This window comes from Ambystoma mexicanum, chromosome 11, assembly GCF_040938575.1.
Source record: "Ambystoma mexicanum isolate Mex_15411 chromosome 11, UKY_AmexF1_1, whole genome shotgun sequence".
Lineage (NCBI taxonomy): Eukaryota > Metazoa > Chordata > Amphibia > Caudata > Ambystomatidae > Ambystoma > Ambystoma mexicanum.
Genome location: NC_090934.1, coordinates 23882627 through 23895861, shown reverse-complemented (window position 1 = coordinate 23895861; position 13235 = coordinate 23882627). Strand labels below are relative to the sequence as shown.

Genomic DNA, 13235 nt, shown 5'->3' with positions numbered 1-13235 from the left:
GGCATGTGGAGGAATGAGTGTGAGGGGCTTGGGGCATATGGAATGAGCGTGAGGGGCTCAGGGCATATGGAATGATCGTGAGGGGCTTGGGGCATATGGAATGAGCGTGAGGGGCTCGGGGCATATAGAATGATCATGAGGGGCTTGGGGCATATGGAATGAGCGTGAGGGGCTTGGGGCATATGGAATGAGCGTGAGGGGCTTGGGGCATATGGAATGAGTGTGAGGGGATTCAGGCATGCGGAATGGGTGTGAGGGTCTTGGGGCATATGGAATGAGTGTGAGGGGATTCAGGAATGTGGAGGACTGGGTGTGAGGGGCTTGGGGCATATGGAATGAGTGTGTGGGGATTCAGGCATGTGGAGGAATGGGTGTGAGGGTCTTGGGGCATATGGAATGAGTGTGTGGGGATTCAGGCATGTGGAATGGGTGTGAGGGGCTTGGGGCATATGGAATGAGCGTGAGGGGCTTGGGGCATATGGAATGAGTGTGAGGGGTTTGGGGCATATGGAATGAGTGAGGGGATTGGGGCATATGGAATGAGCATGAGGGGCTTGGGGCATATGGAATGAGCATGAGGGACTTGGGGCATATGGAATAAGTCTGAGGGGCTCTGGGCATATGGAATGAGTCTGAGGGGCTTGGGGCATATGAATGAGGGTGTGGGGCTTGGGGCATATGGAATGAGTGTGAGGGGTTTGGGGCATACGGAATGAGCGTGAGGGGTTTGGGGCATATGGAATGAGCGTGAGGAACTGGGGGGACATGGAATGAGTGTGAGGGTCTTGGGGCATATGGAATGAGCGTGAGGAGTTTGGGGCATATGGAATGAGCATGAGGGGTTTGGGGCATATGGAATGAGCGTGAGGGGCTTGGGGCATATGAAAGAGCGTGAGGGGCTTGGGGCATATGGAATAAGTCTGAGGGGCTTGGGGCATATGGATTGAGCATGTGGGGCTTGGGGCATATGGAATAAGTCTGAGGGGCTTGGGCCATATGGAATGAGCGTGAGCGGCGTGGGGCATATGGAATGAGCGTGAGGGACTGGGGCATATGGGATGAGCATGAGGGGCTTGGTCATATGGAATACGTCTGAGGGGCTTGGGGCATATGAATTAGCGTGAGGGGCTTGGGGCATATGGAATGAGCTTGAGGGGTATGGGGCATATGGAAAGAGTGTGAGGGGCTTGGGGCTCATGAATGCAGTGAGGGGCTTGGGGCATATGGAATTAGTGTGAGGGGCTTGGTGCATATGGAATGAGCGTGAGGGGCTTGGGGCATATGAAATGAGCGTGAGGGGCTTGGTGCATATGGAATAAGCGTGAGGGGCTTGGGGCATATGAAATGAGCGTGAGGGGCTTGGGGCATATGGAATGAGTGTGAGGGGCTTGGGGCATATGGAATAAGTCTGAGGGGCTTGGGGCATATGGAATGAGTCTGAGGGGCTTGGGGCATATGAATGAGCTTGAGGGGCTTGGGGCATATGGAATGAGTGTGAGGGTTTTGGGGCATATCGAATGAGCGTGAGGGGCTTGGGGCATATCGAATGAGCTTGAGGGACTGGGGACATATGGAATGAGCGTGAGGGGCTTGGGGCATATGGAATGAGTGTGAGGGGATTCAGGCATGTGGAATGGGTGTGAGGGGTTTGGGGCATATGGAATGAGCGTGAGGGGTTTGGGGTATGTGGAATGAGCGTGAGGGGCTCGGGGCATATGGAATGATCGTGAGGGGCTTGTGGCATATGGAATGAGCGTGAGGGACTTTGGGCATATGGAATGAGCGTGAGGGGCTTGGGGCATATGAAATGAGCGTGAGGGGCTTGGGGCATATGGAATGAGTGTGAGGGGCTTGGGGCATGTGGAATAATTCTGAGGGGCTTGGGGCATATGGAATGAGTCTGAGGGGCTTGGGGCATATGAATGAGCGTGAGGGGCTTGGGGCATATGGAATGAGTGTGAGGGGTTTGGGGCATATCGAATGAGTGTGAGGGGCTTGGGGCATATCGAATGAGCTTGAGGGACTGGGGACATATGGAATGAGAGTGAGGGGCTTGGGGCATATGGAATGAGCGTGAGGGGTTTGGCGCATATGGAATGAGTGTGAGGGTATTCAGGCATGTTGAATGGGTGTGAGGGGTTTGGGGCATATGAATGAGTGTGAAGGGCTTGGGGCATATGGAATGAGCGTGAGGGGCTTGGGGCATATGGAATGAGTGTGAGGGTATTCAGGCATGTGGAATGGGTGTGAGGTGTTTGGGGCATATGGAATGAGCGTGAGGGGTTTGGGGTATGTGGAATCAGCGTGAGGGGCTCGGGGCATATGGAATGATCGTGAGGGGCTTGTGGCATATGGAATGAGCGTGAGGGGCTTGGGGCATATGGACTGAGTGTGAGGGGATTCAGGCATACGGAATGGGTGTGAGGGCTTGGGGCATATGGAATGAGCGTGAGGGGCTTGGGGCATATGGAATGAGCGTGAGGGGCTTGGGGCATATGGAATGAGTGTGAGGGGATTCAGGCATGTGAAATGGGTGTGAGGGTCTTGGGGCATATGGAATGAGTGTGAGGGGATTCAGGCATTTGGAGGAATGGGTGTGAGGGGCTTGGGGCATATGGAATGAGTGTGTGGGGATTCAGGCATGTGGAGGAATGGGTGTGAGGGGCTTGGGGCATATGGAATGAGTGTGTGGGGATTCAGGCATGTGGAATGGGTGTGAGTGACTGAGGGCATATGGGAAGATATGAGCACCTGGGTGGAACTCCGCGTGCTGCACTTGTCCTACGTCCGTGCCTCTTACAGGCAGGCTGCTGTGAACTGGCTCTTGTGCCTGCCACTATGATGGCTTGAGGCAGATAAAATTTAGAGAATTAAAAGGGGCCCATAGTGCAACAATCTTAGATGAAACACAGTGCTCCCATAATGCCCCAAGATGTCAGGTGTGACTGCCTTGAAAGATAACACAAGCCCACCAGCATTATACTGATGCAGGCGGTCACAGGTCGCGTGCATGTTCACCATTTTACACGAGAAGTGTACCTGCAACTGTGGAAAGACTGCAGGTTCCCCCTAAACAATGATTGCTGCTTTGATACTCTATGACCAGAAGGTTTCCATGAGTACTGTACTACAGGTTTGAGGGTTGAACATGTTTGTGTTTGTGGCTGCATTTGTCACCTTATCACCAAACGTCTGAAAACGATTCTGTTTTTCTCTCACCTCCCACAAGTTTGTCCCCGTGATAACCTCTGCCTTGGAGACGCACTTCCCAGAAGGCTGCGGGGTGGAGGTCATTGCAGAGCCCGGAAGGTACTATGTAGAGTCAGCCTTCCTCCTGGTCGCCAACATCATCGGCAAGAAGAACGGATTCCCGGCAACTGGTTTTGCCTGCAAAGGTAAGGGACTCAGAAGGTAGCTGTTCCACCGGCTCTTCAGCGGCGGGCTTACCTGAACAGGTCATGGCCCCAGGATAGGCCAGCGTACCGGCAGTGGCGCCCCCATACATTTTCATAGGGGTTCGATTGATAAGACCAAATTAAATCTTGGGGTGGCACACCAAAACAAACACATAACTGAATTTCAGGAAATCTATTATGTTTATGTAGTATGTAGTCCAGTTGAAAACGATGTATATATGAGAGTTAAGGAATTGCATATTGATATAGTTCCATTTATTATTTAACAATTATCTAATTAATGTATCTGATGCACATAGACTAATACCAGTATCACATTCAAGCATGCACACAATCCCAAAATACGGCCCACGAGACAGCAACGTCTAAAAATCCTTGTGCTACAAGCCACACATTCCACACACATACATCACAAAATAAATTAAATTACAACACTTGGTACCACTAACAGGGAATCCACATAGTTTCTCCTCTTGTATTCACGCACAGCCCATCCAAAGACCACAGCGCAAAGACATGTGATATGCCATATGGGCAACTAGTCATCGTAAATTCACTGAACATAACGCAAATGTTGCCACCGCACCAGGACGAGCCCAGTCAAATCTGAGTGGCCTCTCAGGTAGATGTACTCAGTGTACACGGTAAGTGTGGAGCCACTAAAGACCCAGCGAGCAGAGAATGTTCCACGTGAAGTAAAGATCGTGGGTGAGAACAGCTGAATTATCCTGTTTTGTGGAAAGGGAGAGTTGCAGAAACGGAACACAGAATGACGAGCCTGGGAATAACACCTCCAGCCAAGTTCTTGGACAGTCCGGGAGATCCCATTACATAGAGGGAAGACTTGTTCAAGTTTTATTTACTAGCAATGGGTGGCAACACATTTTCGGATGGACGTAACCATACCACATTAATGAACTGCTCGGGCAAAGAGGCAGTAAGTGTTATTAAGAATACCCCGGATCCACTTCCAAGGTATAAAAGCAGTGGTCACTAAGAAGAATACAGCTCCAGGTGCTCGAGGAAGTTAAACAGTGGGAACAAGCTTCAAATACGCTGGTTTCCTGTATGAAATTATAGGACACACGGGGCCTCATTACGGGTCGGGCGGTCCGGAATTAACAGTGGCGGTAAAACCGCCGCCACCGTTGTTTCCGGACCGCCCGATCCCGAGTCCTGCAGGCGGGAGGTGATGTTCCCGCCAGGTCTGACCTGGCGGGTTTAACACCGCCCGCCTGCAGGCGGATGTGGAAACACCAGCACCATCACGAGATGGTGCCGGTGTTTCCACTTCCCCATTCCCATTGAGTCCTACGGGACTCAATGGGAATGGGGATTAACACCATTCTGCCTCCGTGACTCCCGGGACACCGGGGCTGTAATGCCCTGGTAATTCCGGGAGGAACGGAGGCGGAATGGTAATACGAGTCCCGAGGTAACAAGGCGGTTTTACCGCCGCGGTTACCGCCGGACTCGTAATGAGGCCCATTGTGTCGCATCCAGATTGTTCAGCAATAAAAGGGGTGTGCTGGAAATACAGCAGGAGAGGAAAGTTTGCTAAAGTGTCTCGATCATATCATTCAGGGAGGAAGCAACCCTGGAGCGAAAGCTTAAGTGAACATAGTGAACATGGATGAGGCAAGAGAATATTCTATGGTAGTGGTCAGGGGAGTGTCCAGCATTGCAAGAGTGGGGGGCCGAACAACTAAAAAAGTCGTGCGACTTTCCCCCCCCCAAATGCAGTGCGCACAATTCCATATGGTCTCATTTGCACCCCCAATCCACCCACACCTGCCCCAATCTACTTTTTTTTAACATTAGTGGCAGATGGCATCTTAACATATAACAAAGAAAGGGAAATTTCAGACTCATTACAGATGCAGGGAACTCATCTATTAGAGCTCTGTCCAGGCGCTCTGGGGCAAAATACATGCAAACCTCCAAATGTGCACATGGATTGCACCAACAGAAGTGACTTCACAGAAAAGGACATTTCATGGAGTATCATCAGTCTTTGATACTTGGAGGCACCATGGAAGTCCAAAACAAAAAGGGGGTGCCTGTAATAAGTCCATAGTCCTCCAGGTAATAATACAGAGGGAAATATAAAGCACATGGACTAGTAGACGGAGGATGACCACACACAACACTCTTCACCGCTTCATTTGTGTAGTGCTTTATATGGAAGTGCCCTTAGAATAAGTTGCCATAAGCAAGCACTTGCTACCACTCCTAAAGATATCCAAATCATGACAGCTTTGATGAAATAGAAACAACTGTACACATGTATTAAGTAAAATGCATATCAGAAACACTAATTTTAATTCAACAACAAAATAAATCCTCTACCTCTGGTGATGGCCAACCGAAGACGTAAAGCACTGGCCAGACCCAGCCAAATTGTTCCTAAAAGCCTTTTGCGCACAACAACCTACATGCAACCGAGCCGAGGAAGACATGAGGAGGCTTTAAACTTGCAGGGTTGGGGCTCAATCGGAGCGGGGATACAGGTCCTGTGGTGGTTTGGAAGTGCTGAGTTTCAGGAAGAGTGGCAGCAAGCATTGGAAGCTGCCATCTTTGGAAGAAGTGCTGAGAGGAGGTGGTCCCTCGTGTGGAGGGTGGAAGTCCAGAAGGGCCTGATGTCCTGAAGCGCAGGATCAGGTGTGGTAGGCCTTGCAAAAAAGTAAACTTTTTAGTTCTGTCCTGAAGCTGAGAGAGTTGGGCAAGGAGTGAATGTACTAGGTTATTCAAAGAGGGAATATTGTGAGGTTGTACAAAATGTGAATATACAGGCGTTAGGCAAACTGGGAGTATTAATGGATGGTCACATTTCGACTGTACATCATGTTGCATATTTTACTGAGATTGTCAACAGGGAAAATTCTTGGTTTTCAAGGATAGTTGTCAACATGTACGTTTACTGGGACTGTCAAACTATGTTTTTGAAACCTGAGTGTATTCTGGAATTGTGCAAGGTAGAAATGGACTGGTATGTTACAAATGTCAAAAGGGTAGCATATTGGGAATATACTGGGATTGGGCAGACTGGACATATGCCAGCATTGAGGAACATTGGAATGTCAAACTGGGTATATACCAGGATTTTCCAAACTGTGCCTATGCTTTTAATGCCATACTGGTTGTATACTGGAATTGTCATACCATTATTATAAAAACTGTGATTGCTCTGTGTATCTTTGCAATACACTGGAATTGTGCAACGTTTGCGTGTATTGGGATTTTAAAACTGGCAAAATGTGGGCCTAATGACGCTGTACAAACTGGGAATGCACTGGGATTGTGGGATTTATAGAAATGATTAACATGTAGACTTATGTTTTAGGAGTCCACATGCAGCAATTAGAAATTAGACAAGTCTTAACCTGAGGACTGATAAATTGTCTAGTCACTATCTCTATGCACTCTTCACAGGTAAGATAAACACATTAAAAAGGAGCGCCTGCTACCTTTTGTGAAATATTTGTAAGGATATTAGGGTTTGTCACCGTAAGTTACCTGGGGGCAACCAGACATGGGGCCTCATTACACGGTAGGCAGTAAACCATGGCGCTATTAGCGCCATGGTTCATGCCGGTAATTTACCGGCACCGCCTTGGCGGAAAGGGGAATTACCGCCCCATTCCAAGGTTGGCGGGGCGGTAATTCCCCCTTCCACCATTGCCCTTCCCCATTCCCATTTTTGCCCCATAGGGCTCAATGGGAATGGGGAAGGCGCTAATTATGGTACCGCAAATTGCAGTACCGTAATTAGCTCCCTGGGTCCCTTTGTGGGTTGGTTTTTAACGCCTGCAAAAAGCAGGCGTTAAATCCCCCAACCCGCAAAGGGACCTCGTAGTAAGGCGGGAAGGATTTACCGGTACCGGTATTTTACCGGTACCAGTAAATCCTTACCACCATCCGTGTAATGAGGCCCATGGTCTCCCTGCTCATTGTACTCTGAGAGGCACAGCTTCACCTCACTGATGAGGCCCAACAAGGCTGAAACACGTGTATGGGGTTGCTGATGGTACTCTTGTTCAGAGAGGAATTGCCATAGCATTTCGGTGCTGGACTGCCCATGTGGGCGGGACAAAGACTGATATGCAAATGGATATTTCCCATCTGTGAAAGGTACAGTGAGCAAAAAGCGTGAGCTGCAAACTCTCATCTCAGAACAGGTTATCGTGCCATGTGTTCTCTCTGGAGAGGAGCGCCTGCTACCTTTTGTGAAACATTAAAAAGGAGTCCACAAAGCGACTTGTTATTCTGCCGAGATTAACAGACTGGATGAGACTCCCAGAAAGGTTGATGCATTAGACCTCATGGAGCGGATATATGAAATGTCACCTTGGTTAGGACAGTATACGAGCAGGCAAAGAGAACTCCAGTGCTAAGACCCATTGTGAGAATCTGGCACCCCTTGTTCTTGACGGTAACATAGAAAGCTGGCACTCACCACAATGTCATCATGCTGCCAAGGAGTATTCCGATCTGAAGTCCAATCGCCACTGTTTATATTAGTAGCACAAGCTGTATTACAGGTGTTGATGTCTCTGGTATAACGTTACCCGGAAATAAACCCAGCCTGGCTGGAAGCGCGAGACAAAGCAGAAGTGTGCGCACCCAGGCTCAGGCTGTGTTTATTTACGGGTGCACGGGGTCCCCTGACTGAGCATGTGCACAGTGCGATCAGTCATCCATGGGGGGCGGGCCACTGTCATACGTGGCTCTCTGACCCGGGGCTGTGGCAAAAAAGCAAATAAATAGACGTTTCTTTTATCCACGGGTGGCCGATGGGGGGGCAGCATTTTTATAAGGGTGTTCATGGCCTGCCTTGGCCTACCCTTGGCGGCGCCCCTTCATACCCGGGTCACCAAGTAGCAGAGAATCAAGCAACAGGTAAAAGGCCTATTCACCCCACAAGATGTCCCTTCCCCCACTCCCCTACCCACCTCAGCTCCTCTGCTACCCCTGCACCATACTTGTAACCCTCTGCGTGTGATCCCATATGCACAGTGCTGCCTGGCTGCCCAGCTAGGTAGGCGCTTTATAAATAAATCTTCTAGTTCTGGATGCTGGCACCATGGCAGTGAGTTTCAGCGGTGCCAGGTAGTCCCGGGACACCCAGCTGGTCACAGGTTCCACTGGGCCCAAGATGAGCCTTGCGCAAGGTCTCAAAGAGCTGAGCACAAAAATGCCACTGCTTCTCATGCCATGGGCGGAAGTGGAACTCGGCAATCATGAGGCAGTGGGTACATTTTGCAAGCTCTCCCTGTAGGTGGGAAGCTGTGAGAACATTCCTAGGGCCCTGGTGTCAGCTGTTTCCTGACCTCTGAAAAACAAAAGAGGTGATGGCTGGAAGGTTTGGAATGAATCCTAACCTCTGGCATTGCTCTGGGCAACCCTCTGGATCGTTCTTCGCCTGCCAAGCCATTACAGAAGGGGAAAGACCATATGCAAATCAGTCTTGGTCCCACCCCAAAAGAGGCAGTCCAGCCCAAACTGCTTGGTCACATCTCTTCTGCACGAGACCACAAGCATCTCCAAACATGTTTCAGCCTAGTTGGGCCTCATCAGTGAGGAGTAGCTTGGGTCTCTAGGCCCGGCAGACTCGGGACCCACGTCTGGGCATAACTGTTCCACTCGGGGTGACTTATGCAAAACAAAAGAGGTGATGGCTGGAAGGTTTGGAATGAATCCTAACCTCTGGCATCGCTCTGGGCAACCCTCCAGACCATCGTCCTTTGCCTGCAAAGCCATTACAAAAGGGGAAAACCCATATGGAAATCAGGCTTGGTCCCACCCCAAAATGGGCAGTCCAGTCGAACTGCTAGGTAACATCCCTTCTGCACGAGGCCACAAGCATCTCCAAACATGTTTTGCCCTTGTTGGGCCTCATCAGTGAGGAGTATCTTGGGTCTCTAGGCTCGGCAGACCCGGGACCCACGTCTGGGCATAACCGTTCCACTCGGAAGGTGAATTGTGCAAAACAAAAGAGTTGATGGCTGGAAGGTTTGGAATGAATCCTAACCTCTGGCATCGCTCTGGGCAACCCTCCAGACCATCGTCCTTCGCCTGCAAAGCCATTACAAAAAGGGAAAACCCATATGGAAATAAGGCTTGGTCCCACCCCAAAATGGGCAGTCCAGCCGAACTTCTAGGTAACATCCCTTCTGCACGAGGCCACAAGCATCTCCAACCATGTTTCGGCCTTGTTGGGCCCCATCAGTGAGGAGTAGCTTGACTTATGCAAAACAAAAGAGGTGATGGCTGGAAGGTTTGGAATTGACCTTAACCTGGTCATGTTCCCAGGAGACCAGACTCGTCTTCTTTCTGTTCTGTGCCCCTGAGGCAAGGTTTTATTGGTGGAGAAGAACTCCTGCTCAGGAAAGGCCCCAGTCTCCACTCATTCCACACACGCATCTGCCAGCAGCGTGGGCACCAGAGGTAAGTGCTAAATAGAGGGCTTACTGGACATTCCAGCCCTGGTCCAGCAGGGACAGGTGCTGCTCTGAGCCTTACCTGCTGCTCAATCCAGGCCTTCGCGAGGATGGCGTGGGCAAACGTCTGGAGGTAATGGGGAACACAGAGCCCGCTTCACCCAAGGACAAGATGGTGGTATGAGGCTCCTCGAGAGCCATAGCTGCGATCAGAGGATGGCACAGGGGCAACGCAGCAACACCTGCACTGCAAAAGAGGTTTGCGTCCCGGATCAGTGCTTAGAAACCAAACTCAGGTACGGCACTAGGCACGTTATAAAAAAAGAAATTAGATAAAAATCATCCACTTACACACCCACAAACCCACTCACACGCTCAACGGCTTACTCACCCAAATACCCTGCCTCGCAGAGTGTTAGTAATGTGGGATCTGCCAGCTTTCTTCTTGGGCAGTCTGTCTTGTTAGCATTCGGGTTCCAGTGACTCTCACTTCTTTGTTGGTCCTGAGGAAGGCGTTTCCCATTCTTTCTCCACACAGAAACCCGCATGAGCATCATAGTTCAGTAGACCTTGACATGCTAGAGTTTCACACGTGTTCTACATCGACACGCATTAGTATGACTTGTATGGCGTGTATCCCATGACACCGTCAGAGTTACAGCTACAAGCTGGGGTCTCTGGACCTCCTTACGTCTCATGTAAACATGCTAACTGAATAGACTCACTGCATTCATGCGTGGATAGAAGATGAAAAAACACCTTTTCAACCAATGATCAAACCAATGAGTGATGTGCTCCTTGCAATGTGGTCGGCTTGTAGCATTTCCCGTTGTCTCTTGCTTTCCCCAATCCATTGCTCATTGTGTGCTTTCAAAACTTCACTTGCGTAATTCTGTTCATGTTTTCCTTTTTCAGAATACTGTATGAGCTTTCAATCAATGTTCATGTTATTTTCATTTTTTTTGTTTACATGCTGTGAGTTAAAATCCCCAAATCAGAAAATCTGAGCTATTTCTGTTCTATGGGCGAGTTTCTTTTTTTGATTGCCTACACAATTGTTTGCATCAATCGCTACACAGTGATATTAAATTGATTATGAGATTAGTGTTCCCAAGAGGGGCCCCTTTGTGTACTTTGTAGATTTGCCAGTCCGCCTTGAGTAGCGTGTTCTTCCCTTGGGTTAGATGGTCGTGTAGGACTCAGCAGAGTGAAGACAGAACCCAACGCTCATAGAAAGCCTGACTTTCCCATTATGCACTCACCCGGGGGAGAAAAGGGTGGCCTTCCCATTATGCACTCACCCGGGGGAGAAAAGGGTGGCCTTCCCATTATGCACTCACCCGGGGGAGAAAAGGGCTGGCCTTCCCATTATGCACTCACCCTGGGGAGAAAGGGCTGGCCTTCCCATTATGCACTATGCACTCACCTGGGGGAGAAAGAGGTGGCCTTCCCATCATGCACTCACCCGGGAGAGAAAGGGCTGGTCTTCCCATCATGCACTCACCCGACAGAGAAAGGGCTGGCCTTCCCATTATGCACTCACCCGGGGAGAAAGGGCTGGCCTTCCCATTATGCACTCACCCTGGGGAGAAAGGGCTGGCCTTCCCATTATGCACTATGCACTCACCTGGGGGAGAAAGAGGTGGCCTTCCCATCATGCACTCACCCGGGAGAGAAAGGGCTGGTCTTCCCATCATGCACTCACCCGACGGAGAAAGGGCTGGCCTTCCCATTATGCACTCACCTGGGGGAGAAAGGGCTGGCCTTCCCATCATGAACTCTCCCGGGGAAGAAAGGGCTGGCGTTTCCATCATGCACTCACCCGTGGGAGCAAGGGGTGGCCTTCCCATTATGCACTCACCCGGGGGAGAAAGGGGTGGCCTTCCCATTATGCACTCACCCGGGGGAGAAAGGGCTGGCCTTCCCATTAGGCACTCACCCTGGGGAGAAAGGGCTGGCCTTCCCATTATGCACTATGCACTCACCTGGGGGAGAAAGAGGTGGCCTTCCCATCATGCACTCACCCGGGAGAGAAAGGGCTGTTCTTCTCATCATGCACTCACCCGACGGAGAAAGGGCTGGCCTTCCCATTATGCACTCACCTGGGGGAGAAAGGGCTGGCCTTCCCATCATGAACTCTCCCGGGGAAGAAAGGGCTGGCGTTTCCATCATGCACTCACCCGTGGGAGCAAGGGGTGGCCTTCCCATTATGCACTCACCCGGGGGAGAAAGGGGTGGCCTTCCCATTATGCACTCACCCGGGGGAGAAAGGGCTGGCCTTCCCATTATGCACTCACCCTGGGGAGAAAGGGCTGGCCTTCCCATTATGCACTATGCACTCACCTGGGGGAGAAAGAGGTGGCCTTCCCATCATGCACTCACCCGGGAGAGAAAGGGCTGGTCTTCCCATCATGCACTCACCCGACGGAGAAAGGGCTGGCCTTCCCATTATGCACTCACCTGGGGGAGAAAGGGCTGGCCTTCCCATCATGAACTCTCCCGGGGAAGAAAGGGCTGGCGTTTCCATCATGCACTCACCCGTGGGAGCAAGGGGTGGCCTTCCCATTATGCACTCACCCGGGGGAGAAAGGGCTGGCCTTCCCATTATGCACTCACCCTGGGGAGAAAGGGCTGGCCTTCCCATTATGCACTATGCACTCACCTGGGGGAGAAAGAGGTGGCCTTCCCATCATGCACTCACCCGGGAGAGAAAGGGCTGGTCTTCCCATCATGCACTCACCCGACGGAGAAAGGGCTGGCCTTCCCATTATGCACTCACCCGGGGGAGAAAGGGCTGGCCTTCCCATTATGCACTCACCCTGGGGAGAAAGGGCTGGCCTTCCCATTATGCACTATGCACTCACCTGGGGGAGAAAGAGGTGGCCTTCCCATCATGCACTCACCCGGGAGAGAAAGGGCTGGTCTTCCCATCATGCACTCACCCGACGGAGAAAGGGCTGGCCTTCCCATTATGCACTCACCTGGGGGAGAAAGGGCTGGCCTTCCCATCATGAACTCTCCCGGGGAAGAAAGGGCTGGCGTTTCCATCATGCACTCACCCGTGGGAGCAAGGGGTGGCCTTCCCATTATGCACTCACCCGGGGGAGAAAGGGGTGGCCTTCCCATTATGCACTCACCCGGGGGAGAAAGGGCTGGCCTTCCCATTATGCACTCACCCTGGGGAGAAAGGGCTGGCCTTCCCATTATGCACTATGCACTCACCTGGGGGAGAAAGAGGTGGCCTTCCCATCATGCACTCACCCGGGAGAGAAAGGGCTGGTCTTCCCATCATGCACTCACCCGACGGAGAAAGGGCTGGCCTTCCCATTATGCACTCACCTGGGGGAGAAAGGGCTGGCCTTCCCATCATGAACTCTCC

At 51.2% G+C, this 13235-nt stretch overlaps 1 protein-coding gene across 1 annotated transcript in view; it reads left to right on the top strand.

The window, feature by feature from the left end:
* LOC138503015 (antizyme inhibitor 2-like) overlaps positions 1 to 13235 on the top strand; it is a 1350137-nt gene that overhangs the window by 727066 nt on the left and 609836 nt on the right. The window contains exon 6 of the mRNA XM_069622446.1: positions 3230 to 3395. Coding sequence (XP_069478547.1) covers positions 3230 to 3395 — 166 coding nt within the window. The remainder of the gene's footprint in view (positions 1 to 3229; positions 3396 to 13235) is intronic.